The sequence below is a fragment of the Somniosus microcephalus genome, chromosome 3, assembly GCF_052327205.1.
Source record: "Somniosus microcephalus isolate GS21.2 chromosome 3, FLI_Smic_1.0, whole genome shotgun sequence".
Taxonomy (NCBI): Eukaryota; Metazoa; Chordata; class Chondrichthyes; order Squaliformes; family Somniosidae; genus Somniosus; species Somniosus microcephalus.
In genome coordinates this window covers 53,543,235-53,562,028 of record NC_140989.1, presented here as the reverse complement: position 1 = coordinate 53,562,028, position 18,794 = coordinate 53,543,235, and the positions used below count along the sequence as shown (strand labels likewise).

At 39.4% G+C, this 18,794-nt stretch overlaps 1 protein-coding gene and 1 long non-coding RNA gene across 3 annotated transcripts in view; one reads left to right on the top strand and one right to left on the bottom strand.

Annotated features, from left to right (window-relative positions):
* Window positions 1-317: 317 nt before the first annotated feature.
* six3a (SIX homeobox 3a) lies at window positions 318-3,950 on the bottom strand. The gene is made up of 2 exons (XM_085980481.1): window positions 3,160-3,950; window positions 318-1,390 (listed from the first exon to the last, which is right to left on the bottom strand). Exons 1-2 carry the CDS (start codon window positions 3,840-3,842, stop codon window positions 1,198-1,200), a joined length of 876 nt encoding a protein of 291 aa, XP_085836607.1. The 5' UTR covers window positions 3,843-3,950; the 3' UTR covers window positions 318-1,197.
* A 246-nt stretch (window positions 3,951-4,196) lies between these two features.
* The window catches only part of LOC147121066 (uncharacterized), a 427,228-nt gene continuing 412,630 nt past the window's right edge, over window positions 4,197-18,794 (top strand). The window contains exons 1-2 of one of the 2 annotated variants that reach the window (XR_015076321.1): window positions 4,197-4,799; window positions 5,721-5,850. This is a non-coding gene — a long non-coding RNA (uncharacterized LOC147121066). The remainder of the gene's footprint in view (window positions 4,800-5,720; window positions 5,851-18,794) is intronic. The other variant, XR_015076320.1, reaches the window with a different exon arrangement.

Genomic DNA, 18,794 nt, shown 5'->3' with positions numbered 1-18,794 from the left:
TATCACTCGCTGCAAACATGTTCCTCGGAATGTGGTTACCGTGTGAAATAGCCCACTTAAATAAAACGCAAGTACAGTTTTTTTTCTGATCATTGAAACCACTTTCAAAAATGCGTGATGTTTGGTTAACATTTTCAAATTAAAAAAAAACATTTTTTTTTCAAAATCCAGAATGAAAAGATAAAAGCCCTCAATACGTATTCCTTTTCACATAGGCATTCCCCGTGAACTCCGTGCCTCGTGTTATAGATTCTGTGGACAAGTATGTTGAACCATTCAAAGTAACTTTGCAGAGAAAGACACAATAAGCCACCAGGTATAGGAAAACGGAATACTATATTTTGATTTAGAAAGTTTTTTTTTACATATAGATAAACACGCAGTTGAAGAAACAGTGACTAGTAAGCGCCCTACATGAACTCGGGAGATATAATAGAACTTCGTACTTGCTGAAGATACTCAAAATAGCACTTTGCATAAAATTACATCGCACTAGATTTATCTAGCTGGATATCACCCCCACCCTCCCCACTTTCTTAAGAACCTAGTACTTTCGTCAGACGTTGGACACAATATGCAAGAACACTGAGTCTGTGATCGAGATAGATAGAGAAAGAAAGAGAGAGGGAAAAAAGAGCAATATCATATACAGGCATTTCTACACATATATTACAAACTGGGAGGATGATCGCGTCGTTAGATATACATAATTCATATAAAATTTTGAAATAAAAAATAAAAATCTGTTACAGTCATAACTATTCTTCCACATAACCAGTACCCACACAGGCAGTAACAGAAGTGTAGAAAAAGGTGCTTACGAAAAATGATTGTCTGCGGAACAGAAAAACGATTGCAGCTTGGCTTCGGGGGTCTGACCAGCACTCGGACTATAGAGAGCAACAAAGGCGACGAAGATTCTCTCATTCCCTCTTCATTGCAGTTCCTTGTAAAAAATATTAACGTAGATTATTATTTCCCCAGATATAAAATGCATCATGCAAGTCGGGTGCCTCCATGGAAAGCGCTGGATCAGACGTGCTTGTCCTAGATTTGTTTGTTTTTTGAACTGTCACTTTTTTTTTCTTCTCGAATGTGTTTTTGTTTCTCTCTTTTTAAAAATTTTCATTAAATGTCTTTTTGTTTTAAATCTCAGGTCCATATTCCTTTGTGAATGTATTAAGAGTTTGTTTTGTATCATACATCACATTCACTGTCGCTGGAGGTTACCGATAGGATGGATGTGGCCGTCTCGGCTCGCTCTGTCATGCTCGACACGCTGGTAGTAGGGCTGGCGGCTGTGGACGGAGATTCCGCCGCACTGTGAGCAGTGCAGCCCGGCTCCGATAGCGTACAAACCCCGCTCTGTCCTACTGCCTGATGCTGCAGCCTGTCCGGGACAAACAACAAGGAGGGAGGGGGAAGTGGGGGGACAAATAAAAAGAACACAATCAGTAAATATTCCTCATGGGTCCATATTTTTGCAGAGCAAGAAATCCAAAGCATAAAGTTATTGAAAATCACTTTAAACCTTGTGCTGATATAAATCTAAATATCTTTCAATTTACTATATCTTTTCTAAAATTATATTCACTAGTGGTTCCACAGGCATCAATAATTTAAAAAAAAACACAATACACTAAAATGTTATTATTTAGAATTTGGTTGAAGCTTCCATATCAGATCCGACCACTGAATTGCTATGTTGCAATTTGTTTGTCAGTTTCAGTTAACATAATGTTCAAAAACTGACCAAATCGAGATGTATTTAGTTGCAAACAATTGCACTCTCTTGTGTTTTAAAGGTTAGCGTGCGTTTCATTGTATCGCTGCTTAGGAAAGTGTTTCTCGAAAGATAAGTTTTAATACGGTCTTACATGTGTTTATAATCGCAAGCCGCTTGCTTAAATGATGTTTCAAGTTATGCCCACATTCCGTATTTAAGCTGTACTCTTTCAGTAATTAATATTTATAATGTCAACTTGAAATGTTATGGGGGACTTTGAAGGTTAGCAAATATGTTTATTTTGGATTTAGAGATATTGCTATAGTCTTCAAAGCAAATAGTGTCCTGGATTGGTTTGAATGTCCGCCTTCTTTGTTTTTCTGGAAGAGTTAATATATATTTAAAATATTGAGATGAGTTCCCAATAACTTTTAAGAAGCAGAAAGTAGTATTACCATCTCATTGGCACATATATTTCAGTCCAAAACCAGGACGCCCGTTGTCCTGGACTGGGATGGCAACGTATCTCATGTGGGATTTCTCATTCCACGGTGTAAAACGTACTGTGTTTTTAAATCTTTCACACGAGTGCTGTTCTTGTTTATCTTTATTTATCTCATTTCAAATGTGTTTATTTTAATTTGAGTGCAAGCAATCGTTGGCTTGTGTATCTGTTTACTTAAGTTAGAAATTACCGCATTCTCCCGAAAGTTACACATTCACAGTCTCTGATAGTTTGATCTCTCCTGACTATAAATTAAATTACTGCATAAAACCACATGGATGAGGGGCTATTATTTGTCCATTGGCATCAGTAGCAAACTTAAAATATGTTTCTAAATCAAAAACATTTAACTTATTTGTGTTGGATTTGATCCAAATGTTTAAATCGTGTTATATTTCACTATAGGAACATAAGTATCGTTTTCTTTATTGGTTTACAGTAAATTTTACAACTAATTACGGACTGTCTTTAAAAACAGCCCTTACTCGAGTAGGCATTATTTTACTAAAGCCTTTAATAGTTTATATTTTCATAAAATTGCAGTTGCTAGTTATAATATTTTTGCTGTTAAACCTGGGGCATCAGTGTAGTTAGTTGTGATCTTGTTTTACAACTGATAATTGCATTATTTAACTAAACCCGTCTCGTCACTTATTCCCAATTCTGACTATTAAACTGTGATTTTGTTCATTTGCTGAACTGCTTAAAAAGTTTGCCTTCTGATTCCATTTTGCTCCAGCTATTACCCAGGATGAACATAATATTATTTTATTTTAAATTAAAAAAAATCGCTGTGTATTTTAAAAATAGCATTTCTCTTATGGCTTTGTTTACTGTGTTTTAATAAAGACGTGCTGGGTCCCTGAAACATTAGTTAGATGTTAATTTGTCTAGCTGGAGAGAAGGAACCTGGAATAAAACAACGAACCTGTTTTTGGCGGCTGCCGCTCTGTCTCTCTGCCTACGGTTTTTAAACCAATTCCCCACTTGTGTCGGGGTCAGGCCGGTTGCCTGGGCCAGTTCCCTTTTTTTGGAAGGGTTTGGGTATGGGTCCTGCAAGTACCACTCTCGTAACAAGCTGCGTGTCCTCTCCTTGAAACAGTGGGTTTTTTGCTCGCCGTCCCAGATGGTCCGGGGCAGGGGGAACTTCTTGCGGACGCGGTACTTATCGACCGGCCCCAGGGGGCGACCCCTTAACTTCTCGGCCTCCTGGTAGTGCGCTTCGAGCCACATCGCCTGCAGCTTGCCGTGGGACTCCTTGGTGAACTTGTGGTTCTCCAGGATGTGATACAAGTCTCGGAAGTTGCCCGTGTGGAAGGCCACTACGGCACGGGCTCTGAGGATCGATTCGTGTTTGTTGATCGCCTCGCATGCCCCCGGTGCCACAGGTAAAGACCAGAGAAACCGTCCCAATCTCTCGATGTCTCCCGTCTCCTCCAGCGTCTCGCAAACGCTGGCCACTTGTTCCGGAGTGAAATTGATGGTCGGTAGCTGGAACATTGACAACTCTTCTTGGGGCCGGGAGCTGGCTAAGAGGAGAAAAGCGCGCTCGGCTGAGTTTGGTAGGAAAGGAAGGGCGCTGCAAAGCTCGAGCTGGGACCTGAACACCATGGACTGACCTGATGATTTTAAAAAACACAAAAACGTGTCAGATGCAACGAAATCGACTAATGTCACACTCCCTCATATTATATCCCCAAAATACTGTGTGGAGCGCTGATTTTTTTTCCGCTTTTTCTATTGGTCTTGGCGGTGTCGTTGTACCGTTGCCATGGCGCCGCTGTCAATCACTGTCAAGCGTGCCAATCAACCAGCAGAACGTAGAGGCTTTCACCACTTTCGGGCTGCGTGGGGGTTATCTGAAATAAATCTCAACATCGCCCACCTACCTCTCGAAAAGTTCAAATGTGAAAGCCTCGGCGCACATATTTGCTGAATGGGATGAGTAATTAGAGGGTGGAAATATTATCGCGATCTTAACGAGCCTCGTTAAGGCTACAAGATAGGGGGAAAGTAAATGGGACAGCCTAAAACACACGCTGGAAGAGAGGGCTCCTCACTGAGACAGTTTACACATGACTTGCACGTAGTTTCACTTCATTCTGCGGGTATGAGCATTAATAGTGCTGGGGAATAAAAGAAAAAATGAGATCATTAGACCCATCCTCATGTCATGGCTCTGTCTGTAGAAGGAGATTCTTTAATCTGCCTTTAGCACTGCGCTTTCTACGTGCTCATAACTCTTTTTAATTAATGGCACAACTGCCAACCCGAAGCCCGGTTTAACTGGATCAGGCAATGATAATACTGTACATTGTTATGGCATTGAGTGTGGATCATTGCAGTTTGAGTTAAGGACTTCGCGCAGATAGGGCTATTTGGGAATCTATGGACCGGATGTGGATAGTCCGCAGGTAGAAGTTATATACTGCATTAGAAAACTCTTTCATTTTGAATCTTGAAGTTGCTGGAATCATGCTTTGTGTTTTTAATGCTATTTATTCGATCGGTACTGGCGCCAGGAGTTCGACTGGCCGTTGCTACCGCGCAACTATATTTTACGATTAGGTATGTTTGCCTTTAAGAAGGGTTTAATCAGCATCTTGAGCTGGTAGCTCTTTTGTTTGGCTTCTGTAACTATGGAAGTGTGATTTACAAAGATTTGTACGGGTCATGGATGTCTTTCCAGCCTTACTGTGTATATTTAGACAGGACTTTGCTTGGTGTTAAAAAGTGTATATTTTGAATGGGTTCACACACAGTAGCGAACAATACGGACATTGTACCGGATTGTACAACGCGTATTGAAACGCAGCATCCAGACTTCAACTAATCTGCCCTCAATAAAGCTGAAATAATTATCCTAAGCCGCCTTTCTACGGGGGGAAAAAAATCATTGAGGAATTCAAAACTTTTTTTTTAGCTCTCTTCCACATTCCAATGCAGATCGGAGGAAACGCGAGGTGTACGGTTATGAGCCCAATCTGCTTTCCAAACTCCAATGAAAAAAGATATTGCAATTAAAAGGGGAAACAGAGAGCGAATTTGCCTTGCACAAAGATAATAACGCTAATGGGTGGTATGGGTTCTTTAGTGGACTGCAAACTGTTTGCGCTCCTGTCATAGCGCACTCCGCATGAAGTAATTCCAAGTGGCACATGAATAGGTCCAGTTGGGAAGGTTGTTCAACTGGAAACAGCGATGCTGTATTACACATTCGCTGGAGATTTCTATTAAAAAGTATCATCAACGCCCATTTAAATACCCTAAATTGTTTCATTCAGAGAAAACACAAGAGGAGAGGCGAGCTTCTCGGAGCATAATCTCTACTTTTATAATCACTTTAATTTTCGTTCATTGCTTCACAAAACAAAGGGAAAAAAAGGAAGTTTGGGGAAATGTTTCTAACATGCTGAATTATTATCCCTGTAGATTAACCCTGTGAGGTCCTCGGTAATCCGTACTTATTTATTTATTTATTTGTTTCAGGCGTGTAGGGAGCTTCAGATTTTCCGCCCGCTAAAGGAGAGCACCTTAAAAAGAAGGATTCGTTGTAAATTGTATCATTACAGTCTTACGAGCAACCAGCAATGTATCTGAGCATAAATCGGTTTTAATGGTAGGTGGTTAACATTTATCTTCTGTTCTGCGCAAAAAAATCGAAAAGGTGGAAATGTACATTAAATTCTCTCAGTCTCTCTCTATAAAATATATACATATGCAGGTGCTAAGAATAAAAGCAACGATGTACGTGGTTGTCAGAGCCTGTTCGAGCCACATTCACATAGTAAAGCTACAAGCACATAATTATTCGTCCAATCTTTGTGCGAAGAGTACAGGGTGTAAATGGCCTTTTAATGACGGCAGCTGGCCGCTGCTGTTTGCAGCAATGACCGTCAATGAAACGGCTTCATTCAAAGCTCTGAGCCCTGTCCGGCTCACGTAACTGTAACCTCCCAAAAAGAAAGCAACATAAAAGTTTCACAATTATTAAGAAACGCAGCAATTAGACAAAGTGACAAATCAGCATCCAAAAGGGTGTACGAGCGGTGAAAAGGTCCTGGACTCTTTCCCCGGAGAAGCCTTTCATGCTCCTGTAAGTTTCTGTTCTATTAGAATTATTTCAGTTTTTGTTGCGGTCACTGTGTCTTACTGCTTTGCACTTTGCATAACGTATGATTAAAGTTGAATTGTGAATGTTCGCAAACCATTTTCAGCAAGGTAATAACTAGTTAACATGGAACGTTAAAGTCCAGCGTTGCTTGATCAACCGTGAAAGTTTACACAGCTAAAGGAACGGAAGTGCGGGTATCTCAATATAATTTTGAATCTATGTCTTTAAAATAACTATTTCATGAGTTAAAACAGTTCAGTCGGATGACATAACTTAGAATGTGTTGAACAATAATAACATTGTGATAAAGATTGAACTTCTATTTTGTTCTCTCTTTCACTGATCCAATTGTATTGCCTTCGGAGATTGTTAGTTACCTCATGCAAGGTGGGGAATTGGCTTATTCATTATTTATTATTTTTGGTATTGTTAAGTCACCATTGTCGGTATTGATGTAGCAAGTACGATTCGACCCTTTACTTTCGCTTTTGTTCAGTTTTGTTTGGTGTTACTTGTTAAATTTCCAATTTGTTTTGTATCCTCTGCTACTGTTTCCTTTACTCTTTCCTCCTGCATTGACCTTGTCTCTTTAAGGTGGCTGGTTAAATGTGAGCTCCGCTGGGCCTGTGTCGCCTGACGCTATATTCACTGCCAAGACGGGGCGCAAACAGCTCAGATTTATCCACTGCCAGCACAGTCTGCCCTTAATCCTCGGTGCTGAAACGAATTACTTGTATGATTTTATTTAGTTTTGCTTGCAATATTGATTGTATTGTATCTGATACATTCATATTAGCCGCATCGTGGATTAGCTGTTTGAATTAACTGTATGTGTGCTATTTGGTTATAAACAATGCCTTTAGACTTAAAGCTATATTGTTCCCCTTTAGTGCCCTGGCTTTATCAATTTCACAGATAAATCAGGGTCACGTTTGCACTTTAGATAGTTTAAAAGCAACAGCTAAATAATAACTCGCTGAAAGGCAATTACAATTATTTGAAAATGAAAATGGAAACAATTGGGGAAAATTTGAATCCCTCTAAAAATAAATATCAATATACCTGAAATATACTGCAGAAAATGGTAGCACAACTTAAATATATGTTAAAACTAAAAGCATAGATGATACTGATCAATTGGCGCTATTAAATATTTATTTAAATAATGTTTAACATACAGAACTGCGTTTTATTAATACTTATTTCACGTAACCGGGAAACATGTAACCCATTTAAATGCATTACATATGTTTGTTCTTTCAGTCCGTGTATCTTTTCTACGTATAAGGTAGTAAACGTTAAAAGGTAGAGGTATTAATAGCATAGTGTAACTCATTGAAAGGTAAGCAATACGTTCATAAAAGCGGGGTCTATAAAATGCAGCAATTTATTATGAAGTGTAGACTTTTCTCCCCTCCCAGCTCACTCTGCGCCAGTATTATTGTGATTCCAGTAAGATTCAACAGATAATGGATTAACATAAAATGTAATAGATAATTTTCCTTAATTTGAGCGGAATAAGTTTCAATTTGAAGTCGCTCTCGCCAAACTGAAGTGAATAGAAAGGCTGCAAAGTTTTAACCCCATAACTGCACAACTATTCAAACTTGACTAACCCGTTTCCTATCAACGTGACATACTTGAAGGACGTGTATATGAACATTACAAACGTGTTCGCCTTCTCAAAGTTTCGCACTGAAAAAAGTAGTAATAGTTGGAACAATTATCCGGCCAATTTATTTAGCGAACAGGTTGGAAAGAATGAGTGACTTGCTCGGTAAAACTTCAAAAAAAATATTGCGGAGATATTTACGCTTTGAATTTTAATATGTTGATAGTCTATTCTTGATATTTAAGAACGTAAACACGGAAATAATAAGTAGATAAAAGGAAAGATTTACTCTTGCAGTTTCAACAACTGTGTTTACAATCGACTGGTCTTTTCCCACCTCAGAGTTGGATGGACAATTTGTAGCGAGAAAGGCGACAGGTATCAAAATGTTGAAAAACTTCCTACTCTGTTAGTAGGGACATTTGAAATTTCTTGCCAGTCAGTTTCCTTGTGGCGCTCATTAAGTATACATTCTGCAAGGGACAGAGTGTTACAGGAGGACTGTCCAAACAGGAGATTTGCACGCCTTGTTAGCGATATTTAATGAGGTCGCCCCATAGACAAGAAATAAAGGCGCCTTACCGTAGATTTACCTTATGTCAACTCGTTACTTCTAATGAATTGAACAAAGATGTGAGTCCAAGCCCAGCAAACTTAGCAGTTTTTTTGTGGTGATGGGGGTGGGGGTGGTTGGGGGTGAAGTTGTTGGGAGGAGGAGGGAGAGAAGGGTAAATGCCGGGCTTCCTGCTACCGCGTTATGTGTGTATGTGTCAAAACGAATTAGTTACAGGAATAAAAGCACTGAATCCAGTTCAACACAATATAATATCATATGGTGCTATCATGGCTCATTGGTCAGTCGGCTTGACATTTCAATCTGCTTTAGTCAAAAAAAGTTGACTTAACTGCCTCTATATAATCGGTCCCTCGAGCTGCCCAAAGCAGATGCCCCTCCTGATTTCTCCCGAATAAAACGCTCGATTGCTATCAAATTCAGGTAACCTTTCGATTGCCAATTGCTTGCTTTTGGCGTATGGCATTGTGCCTTTCCCCCCCACTGGGTTAGCACTTAAAAATCAATTAGTCTTTTGAAATCTTAAAGTAAATTATTCGAAACAAATGTATAGTGCTCCCCCGAGGGAGAGCGGAGCGAGGATAAAAGGTTTCTTTTTATGTTGTTTTATTCCAAAAGCCTCTGACAGATGATGAAAGAACAATTTGCCAAATCAGTTCCAGTTTCACTCGCTGAGCGCCTTCATTAATTTGTGCGTGTGAGAACTAGCTCCTTACAGTAAGAAAATAATGCTGCCGGAACTTTCCACGCCGGCGATGATTACTTTATTTGGATTATGGACAGCTTGTTATAGATAAACGGGAGCTATACAATCCCAGCTCAGCAATCACCATCCCCCATACTATCGAACACTCCACACTATAGACTAATTCTAATCCATTAGCCTGGCCTGCAGCAGATACATTGATTTCCATCGCCCGCATTGCACTCAACAGATGAGTCAGTCAAGCGCGCAAGGTTTTAACGTTGGAGGATTATCACGCCACTTCACTAAATAATAATATTAATACTAATAAACTCATGACAAAACAGGATCTCTTAATGTGCGCCGGCTTTCAAACTTATACTATCCTTCTCCAAAAGATCTAGTTGTTAATTTTATAAGTTGTTCAAAGTAAATGCGCATGTTTTCGCTGCAGTCGCATAATATTTTATTTGACCATTAATTGACATCCCCCCCCCACACACACACACACACACACACAAGTGGTAAGGACCATGTAGGGTCCTTCTATCACTTGAGAAATGGGGGGGGGGGAGTTTATTCAGTGTGAATATAGGAGCATTTATATTATAATTTCCGACCCCTGTCGCTAATCAACCACGTCACTCACTTACCATTATTTTTCCTTTAGTTGTATTTATTACAATCAATATCTTCTTCATAATTAATGTCAAATGAATTGTTTATTACACAGATTTATTTGCGACTGTAAAGGAAACCGCGCCGTTAACAAAATGTAATTATAGCACTGCATGCTCTTTTTGATAAAGTTTCCTTGTAAACTTTAAACTTTGTGGCGCGCTATTGGTCTCGGTTCCACGTTAGAGGGAAAGGGCCTCTCTGAATAAAACGCATTCGGTTAGCTGTTGTTACTATTTGAATGTGAGCAGATCGATGTCATAATGCTTTATTGTTATGGTTACAGCCATTGTTTAGTTACACATGCCAATTAGGAATCAAAAGTCTAGGTGACAGCATAGAATTAAAATCATAACAACAGTCTTTTCCATTTCTTTTCCGATGCACGGGCTAGATTACTTTCAAAAGGTAGTGGGGACGAGTGTGTTGCGTAAAAGCGGGCGGGATGATGGGTTACTTTTATTTAAAAGTCAAATAAAACATACGTGAGCTCACTCAGTTTCAGGATTTTCCTCCAGTGATTATTATTCACCTGAACTCAGGTAGAAGTAGTGTCAATCCACCGTAAATAATACTTGTATGCAATTCGAAAAGAGAAATGGCCTGTAAAAATAGTGACAGAAATTTAGAGAAATGATAGCTCACTGTTCTTTCTGTCAATATAAGTGTTTTTTTTTACCAGACAATGGATTATTGAAACTGCGTGTTTCGTTTACAATAGTTGCCAAGTTTATATATGACGAATTATGACAAGTATCGAGTTAATTATATTCTATCTTACACACCAACAGTATTCTGGCAACAAATGTTCATCACTTACCATTGCATTCTTGTGTAAATTAGTAGTCCGTATACCGATATGATAAAAACTCAGGATAAACTGTTGTCCAATCATCACTAAATATGCTGTACGAGGGAGCAAACTATTGCTGTCACGCTGCCGACGTGATTTAACCAGAATCTATATGCTATATATCCTGTGCGATAATGCCTAAACACGATCGTAGATGTGAATGCCGGTCAGCTCAATGAATCGTCGCCTTTAACTGTTTGCATGTTAGTTACGTAACAGGCTTGGCTAGTTCCAATAGCTGTGGGTACATTCAAGTCAAAAAATATTGTGAAGATTATTTTTAACGGGTAACTTTTGGGTCAGGAGCGACTTCATTTTGCGAACTAATAGCCTTGTATGTAAACAGTTATATACCCAAGGTTCTGCGTGATTTGTTTTGTTTTGTTTTATTCAGTGTGCACATTCTGTCCGCACACTAAAGAATGAAGTACTTTTCAAATCAGTCAGAAGCTACAGGTCACAGGGAAGCCACGTTTAGTAATCACCAATATCACTACTACTTGATAATGCTGCGACTATATTTTCCTCTTCTTGCAGTTCGCCTTTTTTCATCGCCAGCACAAAAACAAAATAGACAATACACTTGAAAAATAAAGTACCAGTGTGATCAACAAGTTTGAGTGTGTACAGCTCTGGCGTTACCCTGAATATTTGCTGAAAGCACACCATGTTTCAGTTACCTAATAACATATGATCAGTGTTATATACAAAACTGGTGCCGAGTACCTGTTGGGCATGCTAAGTGTTACGAGTTGTTACAGGTTTGAAGTTCGAACCTATTATGTAAAGTGCGAAAATATGCTTCGATTAATTATTTGAGAAAGGAAATAGAATTTAGCAACACGTTCCCCACTCTTCACAGACAAGGAAGTTCCATTTTAGTAATCCCGCTTGCTCATTTGTTTAAAGTCTTTGTCGTTTAGGACTCGAATTTACAACACTTAAAGAATAGCACACATCTATTTGTTCACCTGTACAACGGGTGCATGACACTCTGAAGCATCGGGCCTTCAGCACGCCCGGACATTTGCGATAGATTTTATGCAAACACGTTTGGACATATATTTAACTTTGCAATAAGAAGATAAATTCGCGTTCTGAAGGTGCGGTGCATACATAATGCGTTCACTGAAATCGCCTTCCTTTTACAAATTACAGTATAATTGTCAGCTGGAATCAAATGGCGGAAACTGCTATCAGGCTAGTTTGTTGAAAAGGTGAGTGTATATATGCGGCACTGAATGCACTTTACCTTGTTACCGTTTAGGTAAAGTACGTTTCTGTTCGCGTTGACAGATTTAGGCATACAATGATGTCTATTCATTTATCTTACTATATCTCTATCTTTCTATCATATGAACATCAGTTATCTCTTGTGTGTTAACGTGGATCACAAACAAAAAGTATTGCTCAATCATTAACAACATTCTGTTGTATTACATTACATAGAATTACATGGAATATGCAGCACAGAAACAGGCAATTCGGCCCAACTACTCTGTGCTGGTGTTTATACCCCACAGGAGTCTCCTCCCATTCTATCTACCTCATCTCAGCCTTTCAGCATATCTTTCTATTCCCTTTTCTCTCATGTACTGGTCTAGTTACATTACAACAGTGACTACACTTCAAAAAAGCACTTCATTGGCTGTAAAGCGCTTTGGGACGTCCGGTGGTCGGGAAAGGCGCTATATAAATGCAAGTCTTTCTTTCAAATCTTTCTTTAGTTTCCTTTTGAAAGCATCTAAGCTATGTGCCTCAACCACTTCTTGTGGTAGCCAGTTCCACATTCTAACCATTCTCTGAGTAAAGAAATTTCTCTTTATTTCCTTATTAGATTTATTAGTAACTATCTTGCATTTATTGCCCCTTGTTTTGGATTCTCCCACAAGTGGAAACATTCACTCCACATCTACCTTGTCCAACCCGTTCAGAATTTTAAAGACCTTTAAAACTCCTGTGAAGCCCTTGCGACGTTTTGCTACGTTAAAGGCACTATATAAATACAAGTTGTTGTTATCAGGTTACCTTTAAGTCTTCCCTTTTCTAAAGAAAGAAAACTTGCTCAACCTTTCCCAATAACTGTAATCTCTTATGATAGCAAAATACTGGATGCTGGAAATCCGAAATAACAACAGAAAACGCTGGAAAAACTCAGCAGGCCAGACAACATCTATGGAGAGAGAAACAGAGTTAACGTTTCAGGTCAAAACCCTTCTTCAGAACTGAGAAAAAAGCAGGAAATGAAACAGATTACAACGCAAGTTAGGGAGCTGGGAAATGGGGGAGGGGATGAAAGAACAAAAGGGAAACACCGTAAGAGGTGAAGAGACATTAAGAGATATTCAAGGCAAGGCGAGATGGTAATAGGACAAGTAAAGAGACAAAAGATGGCTCTAGATGAAGTGTGAAATGCGCTGGCAGAATGAAAGACAGCTGCCATGTGGGAGAGAAAAAAAAGGAAAAGGCACAAACCAAAGGTGTGGATAAAAAATATATAAAAATATGATCTGAAATTGTTGAACTCGATATTGAGTCCAGAAGGCTGTAAAGTGCCTAATCGGAAGTGGAACAATGCAAGAGGCCGTGGACGGGGAGGTCTGAGTAGGAATGGAGTGGTGAATTAAAATGACAGGTGACCGGAAGCTTGGGGTCACCCTTACGGACTGAACGGAGGTGTTCCGCAAAGCGGTCACCCAATCTGCGTTTGGTCTCCCCAATGTAGAGGAGACCACATCGTGAGCAGCGAATACAGTATACTAGATTGCAAGAAGTACAAGTAAATCGCTGTTTCACCTGGAAGGGGTGTTTGGGGCCCTGGGCAGTGGGAAGGGGGGAGGTATAAGGGCAGGTGTTGCATCTCATGCACTTGCACGGGAAGGTGCCGGGCGAAGGGGAAGGGGTGCTGGGGGTGATACAGGAGTGGACTAGGGTGTCTCGGAGGGAGCGGTCCCTATGGAATGCTGAAAGGGGAGGGGAGGGGAAGATGTGTTTGGTGGTGGGATCATGTTGGAGGTGGCGGAAATGGCGGAGGATGATCCATTGAATGTGAAGGCTGGTGGGGTGAAAGGTGAGGACAATGTAATCTGTTAGTTCTGGTACCATCCTTGTAAACCTCTTTTGTACTTTCTCCAATGTTTCTATGACCTTTTTATAGTATGGAGAGCAGAACTGCACACAACACTCTAAGTGCAGCTTGATCAGGGTCCTGTACACATTTAACATAACTTCACTACTTTTGAATTCTATACCCCTAGAAATAAATTCCAGCACTTTGCTAGCATTTTTGATTGCTTTGGTAACCTGCAATGCTGCTTTTAATGATTTGTTCACCTGTATCCCTAGATCCCTTTGCTCTTCTATCCCATTCAATTTCTTATTTTCTATAGTGTAGGTGATATTTCTACTTTTTCCACAGAAGTGCATCACCTCACATTATCTATGTTAAAGTTCATTTGCCACTTAACTGCCCAGTCTGCAAGTTTTCTAATGCCTTCGTGTAATATGTTGCATTCTTCCTCAGTGTTAGCTATACCCCATAATATTCTCTACAGAGACAAAAGGCTTGCGGTAAGTCCAATTGCTTGGTTAGCAGTGAGGGCAAGTACCAATTCGGTCGCATAATTTGAAAAAAAAAACAAAGACTTGCCCCTACACGTTACCCACACATTTGTTTTTAACAATCGATGTAACCAGGCCGGATCGCCCCAGACTGAGAAAAAACGAGATCTTTGGAATGTCCTTGCGTCAGAATGTGCGCAATAGTAAGAATTGTCCATTCTTTCGCATCACCAAAGACATTACTGTATTATGCAGTCTACTCACTTATATGTATGTGAGTGTTTGTGAGTGGTAAGTGTGTGGTGAGTATGTGAACGTCTGTGTGCGAGTGTACGAGTGTGTGCTTAAGTGTGAGTCTGTGCGCAGGACTACCGGCACTGGATTGCTGTGGTGCCCTCTGTCCTACTTTGGTTTTTGGTTTTGTATTTGCTCCACTGGTAGCCTTGTTGCTGTTTCATACATCGCCCCCAAATTCCCAATGGATTCTTTCCCACTCTTCATTCTGTATTAACACCGTACATGTGTTTTGCGACAAAACATTAACAACCCACGCTGGGGCCCTGCGGTGGGATTTCCCAGTGTTTGCATCTGTCCTGCTATCCATGCATCATTCTTCATCACAAACCATCTTCTGACCAATGTACTGTACTCACTAACATGTGGTATTAGTGAGCAACACATCTAGTTTTTAAAAGTATGTTTCATTTATTATTACAAACTAAATAAAAGAGGTATAAGCTGCTAAAATACTACCCACTCTTTGTCAAGTCGTCCCCGTTATTTCAAATCTTATGAGCCCTTTTCACAAGAGGAACCTTTTTAATAGTATCAACGTAAGGCCTAGCTGACCCATTAGGTAACGTCAGCAGTGTTTTATGTGCTGCCATAGAGCGCATTTATGCGAAATTGTCCGTTGCAAAGATTTGCTTCAATTGTGATGATGCAGCAATGTTTAAGGTTTTCCAAAGTTTAATTCTATGCAACTGAGAATGGCTCCCCAGATTTTGAAATCAGCAAAGTAGTTTTATATGTGTGTTGCGATACACGACTGTGAATCTTTTTAATCACTAAATTAATTCACAAACAGGCAATCTTTTAATACATTTATCAACAAATGGAATGAAGAACTTGCTCATATAAGAATCGGTCCATCTACTGATTATCTTACAAAGTCCACCAACTATATGTACGAAAAAGTACTGAATAACAGGAAGATGACCATAAATATGCCTGTTGTAATTGTGTCATGGATGCGCATAATGGTTGGTTCGACAGATTGGCAGGCAGATAGACAAAAATAGATAGATAGAAATATAGATAGATAGATAGCAATATAGATAGATAGAGAGATTCAAAGATAGATAGATAGAGAGAGAGATAAATAGATAGATAGATAGATAGACACCAGCTATAGCGTTGAGAAAGTGACGTTTGGACAACCATTGTTTTTTCTTTCACAGGCTGTTTGAATTGGCTGTGGACAATGCACAGCAAGTGGGGCTCTTCTCTTCAGATATGTACACGGCTTTAATCCAAAACAACCGCAATCTCCAAGCGATATTTGTGCAGAACACGTGTACAAACGTATAAGCCGCAATGCATTTATCGCTTGGATTTTCAACTACAGCGGATTAGTTAGGGACCGGGTGGGGGTGGGGGTGGTGCTGAAGGATAGTATTACAATTTCCTATTAACTTCTCATCCCAAGGCGAGTTGTATTTGTAATGCTTGTGTACTGTTCTGTATATTTATTGTAAAGACGTACTTCCTCAATGGAGCGTTGATTCTACTTTTACAACAGGGATCATTGGAGAAAGCATGCGAGGATTCCTTCTCTTCCCTGTAGAGTGAACAGTCTGGTATTAAACATCTAGTCATACATAAACAGTAACTGTAACGTTATTGTACGAATCCTCCCAAATCAAACATCCAGGCACAAAAACCTATGTTTTACACGTGTTGCTGAAAAATTAGGATTGTTTCATTGTTTATTTTTACTTGTAATATTTGTTGAATGCAAAGAAGCTGATTATACTAATACCTCGTTACTCTGATGGTGCTTCTGCAGCAAAACTGCTGGGACTAATTAAATGTGGCTTTGTGGGTTTACATACCAAAACATCACACAAATACCCAATACATAAACATAATCCAGCCATACAGTACACAAACATAGCACTCATGAAACACAAAGTAAAGCCTACAAGGATAGTACCGCAAAACAACACCATTTATTATATATAACATACAAAGACAATACTCAAATACACACCCAGCACACAAACATAATGCATAGTATACAAACATAATACGCCAAAATATATACAACACACAACAATGATGCACATTCACAAATAAAGCATACACAATGACAAGATGCAAAGATAATGCACACCCAAAACAACATACAAACTGATTTCACACATATACAGTAATAGTCACACACCAACAAAACAGAGACTACAAAACACTCCACCATAAACACATACAAACACTACACACAATTGTAATACGCTCACAGAACAACCACATACAAAGATCATATATGCTCACAAAACAGAACAAACTTAATGTATAAGCATATAGTGATAGACACAGAACACTCCAACAAGGCGTAAACGCTACACACAAAAAAACCATGAACATCGAATAAATGCCGGCACAGGCACGATGGGCCGAATGTTACCGTATTGATTCTATGATTCCGTGATCAACAATTCAATGTACACAAATGCAACATGCAAACACATATAACCTACCAAAACATAAAACACGCAAATAGACGCAATGCACGAACATAATACATAGCTCTAAAACACACATTAACACGACGCTTAAATGCACACATTAAAGTTATACTCATAGACACAGCAATACACATAGAGACACAAAATACAGAGACACTGGAAGGGACAGGTTATGAGAAATGTTTTATGAATTGAAGCAGTGGTGGAAACAGAATCCATCTTTTAAAAGAGAATTGGATAAATATTTGGAAAAGAAAAATGTATACGGGCAAAGGGAAGGATAAGGGAATGGAACTAACGGGTTAGCTGCTTCAGAGAACTGGCGAGGTCACTGGGCCGAATGGCCTCCTTCTGTGCTGTAAAATTTCGATTCTGTTAGACAAACACGTTAGCTACAAAATACATACCTACAAATAATACAAACTCAGGACAAAAACACGCAAACACAAGAAACACATGCAACAAAAACGTACGTAACACACTAAATGCACATGGAACACAAAGCACACAGAGCATTTACACGCAAATATACACACATCAAATATAAACATTGTCACCCTAAACACAACAAATACACACAGAAAACTCGACGCAAACATCATACAGAACCACAGTCACAGTGGATACAACAAAACAGAGAAACATAATACATATCCATAAACACACAACACACAAATACAGTAGTCATAACTCTGGAGTGACTTACCGTGTCTCCCTAAATTGTTATCACTTTTGGAGTCAACGAACCGTTAATAATAATATTTATTAATCCTCCTAACAGCCTAATTCATATTAAATACTGATCTTGAAACAGTAACGTAACTACTTATTGAATGGTATCCAATAGCAATGCTCCACAAAAAATATTTTTTGGAAATATATATAACTTCCACATCTTATCCAAACGCTATTATTTACTGAATCGTGTTAGCCACACTAGTAATGGCCTGGTAAACCTACAGAGATATTTACGAGTGTGGTTATACTGGACGATTTATGTTACTGTTTCCATTGCTATGTCGCCTCTGAACGGCCTGAATAATTATTGGTACATCCGTGTAAGCATTGATGTGTTAACCTCACAACTTTGAGTCTAAATAATGGTCAGAGACCGTGGAGAAGAATGCGAGCGACACTGCTACATCAGCACAAGGGCAGAGAATCCATCATTGGCTTTAAATCCAATCAGGGGCCTGCACCTGAGACTATATCACAAAAGTATTCGAGGCATCAGATAGACGCTGCTGAACGTCTTTTGGAGTTTAACACATCGACTTCACTTTTCGTCCCTTTGCTCTACTTCCTTAAAGCAATGGTGGGTGGGAGGGGGCGCGGGGGTGGGGGATGGGGTCAGGAGCAAATACTTTTGTACAAATTTCACTAATTTGCATGATATCATCGTTCGGTAGTATTGCCGTTTCTTTGTGGGGCCTCATTAGCAGCACTGATGGATTCATTCATAAAACTCGGTTCAAGACACATAGCAATCGACTAGGATTTTTATTAATATTGATAATGTAGACGTATACTAATGCAGACAATTGTAGTTTTATTTAAAATGCTAATAATGATGCACAAGAACGGCCTATTTACAAGTCGGAGACCTCGCTACTTGACTGTTATGACACTGTAGATTTCCATTTCTCTTGGTTAGCGTTCGGGCTCAACAGGAAAGATATGTCCTCAGTCCCCTGTAGAGGACGCTGTCCTGAATACGGGAGTTCTGAAGCTCAGCAGCC